The 2,648-nt window shown below is 37.1% G+C and overlaps 1 protein-coding gene across 1 annotated transcript; it reads left to right on the plus strand.

The window, feature by feature from the left end:
• The first annotated feature begins 1,075 nt into the window (after nt 1-1,075).
• LOC140985655 (phytochrome A-associated F-box protein) lies at nt 1,076-2,402 on the plus strand. Its single transcript, XM_073453530.1, has one exon. It carries the CDS (start codon nt 1,144-1,146, stop codon nt 2,116-2,118), a length of 975 nt encoding a protein of 324 aa, XP_073309631.1. The 5' UTR covers nt 1,076-1,143; the 3' UTR covers nt 2,119-2,402.
• Nucleotides 2,403-2,648: the final 246 nt, after the last annotated feature.

Here is a 2,648-nt window from a genome sequence, read left to right on the forward strand (position 1 = left end):
ATGATGGGACGGGACTCGGGTGGGTCTACTAAATCCCAGAATCCGTCTCCAATCCCTCCCAAACGAAATGAGTTTAATACAAGATCAGATTTAAATTGGGTTCATTTTCAACCAAGAGTTCTACTTGCGACTAGGGGTGTAAACGAAACGAGTCGTTTCACAATTTTTTTGAGTTGAGTCGAAAAATATTGATTAGTATTCGAGTTTATCAATTTGAGTCGAACTCAAACTCGAACGTGTTCGAACTTTTTTCGAGTCGAACTCGAAGTCAAATTATTTTGTTTGATAATTCGCGAGTTTTAATATTTTATTAATATAATTATATTAAATAAATAAATTTTGAGCATTTCGAGTACTAATTTTTTAGAAATAATTCGAATAGTTCGAGAATATGTTTGAATCTTTCTAGTCGAACTCGAACTTTAATTCGAATCGAATTCAAGCAAAAAGCTTTAAAAATTTTGAGCTTTGAATCAAACTCGAACTCAAATTTTCATCATATTGGACTCAATTTGATTATACCTCTACTTGCGACCGTGAGTATTTTATAGTATTTTTGAAACATTAAATTTAATATTTTATATTGTTGTTTTTTTAATATTATTTTATATCGTTGTTGATTTTTATCTTGCGGATTTAAAAAATTTTAGATGTTATTATAAAACTTTATATTTTTATGATTAAATTAAATGTACGAGTTTTTATTAGAAAATATAACCAGTAAATCAAAAGGTCAAAAGTATAAATAAGAAGATGATAATTTAGATATAGATTTTTATTTTTTTGACGAAGAAATTAGATATTTGAAGGAATGAATATGGTAATGCACTTCATCGAAACGGTGGTAAATAACAAAATATATAGATTTTTAATAAGAAAAAGTAATATATATATATATATATATTTTGAAACAATATGAATATATATATTTACAGTTTTGATATCCTGCACACCTACCGTGCACACCTATGTGGGCACCGATGAGGTGTCACTCATTCATTGGATGCGCAATGTTTTTATATTTCATCACATCCAATGGGTGAGTGACACATCATCGGTGCTCACATANACAATCCAACCCCAGCAACCAACCCTATATTTAGATTTGGATCTTCCATTTTCAATTTCATTTCAACCTTGAAAATGTGTGACAACGGTTTCTCTAATCTTTCGGACGATGTGATTCTGAATATCCTCCACAAGCTCGAGGAGGACCCTCGAAACTGGGCTCGCATCGCCTGCGTTTCCGGCAAGTTCTCCTCCTTGATCCGAACCGTTTGTTGCAGGGCCAAATGCTCCAAAACGATCCCGGCCGTTGTTTCCGATCTCTTTCCCGTACCCGCCGAGGAGCCGCCTGGAGGGTGGGCCTCACTCTACAAGCTTTCTGTCTGTTGCCCGGGCCTTCTTCAATCCGGTGTACTCCTCGAGAATTCGGATTTCGGGCTCGAACGTGAGCTCGGCCCGGATGAGCAGTTTCGGTCCAAGGTTCGATCTGAAAGGATTCCTCATGCTTCTTCGAGTGGCGGTAATGATGAATCGAATGTTTCTGGGTCTGACTGTGCCTGGTCTTTGTACGATGATTTGTTTCTGGACACGGTTTACAATGATTCTGAGTGCAAAGAAGGGGCTGAAATCGGGGAAGAGCAGGCGGAGGGCAGGGTCCTTAAGAATGTGAAGCCTGCGGTTGATTTCGGTGTTAGCAAAAGGAGGAAAATCTGTAGGCCTCTTAGGTCCCATCTGGCTTCTGGGGTCTGGAATCTGAGCCGCGAACAAGGGAATAAATTGCTGGCCAGTAGATTCAAGGGGGATTGCCTGTATATCTGCGATTGGCCCGGTTGCGTCCACGTGGAGGAGAAACGGAATTATATGCTGTTCAGGGGGATATTCAAGAATTTCAAGCAATCAAGGGTTTGGAGGACGATCAATGATGGGAACAGGATGAAGATTGATGTGAATTGCGCGTTTTGTAGCTCTAAACAGACTTGGGATTTGCATTCATCCTTCTGTTTGAGGAGGTACTTCGGTTACCATGATGATGGGGAGCCAGTGGTTCGTGCCTATGTGTGCGAAAATGGACATGTCTCCGGGGCTTGGACAGACTGGCCTTTGTATACTTGAAGAAGAAGCAAACAGAGTTTGTGATCTTATTTTCTCATTTATGAACTTTTTTTCGAATTTGATTCCATTGCTCTTATATTTTAGCAAATCATTTGGAACAAAACATCATCGAATTCTGTTGTTTTTTGCTGCCTATGAAAAACGAGGTGTTACCTTAAAATTTTAGTGTGTCCAACTCAATTCCTTACTACTCTGTGATCTTGATAGATATAGTCCAAAGAAGGTCGGAGTCACTGTATCTTCTTTAACGATATTAGATGTACTAATGAGACCATGGTTTGTCGGAACGGTTGTGGTGCTTGGAACGGCAACTATTGTTCCAGTTCCGGTTCGAATATTATGTCGCGGAACAGTTGCATGAAAAAATTTAATAAATTCAAAAAATTAGTAAAAAAATATAAATATAAATTACATTATTCTATAACATAAAATATATGAAGTTATTACAAATTAATATATCAATACAAAACTATTTTTAATATTAGCACAATAAGTACACACTAAAAATTATAACTTACCAAAGCTAATAC

The sequence above is a fragment of the Primulina huaijiensis genome, chromosome 10, assembly GCF_012295235.1.
Source record: "Primulina huaijiensis isolate GDHJ02 chromosome 10, ASM1229523v2, whole genome shotgun sequence".
Classification (NCBI taxonomy): Eukaryota; Viridiplantae; Streptophyta; class Magnoliopsida; order Lamiales; family Gesneriaceae; genus Primulina; species Primulina huaijiensis.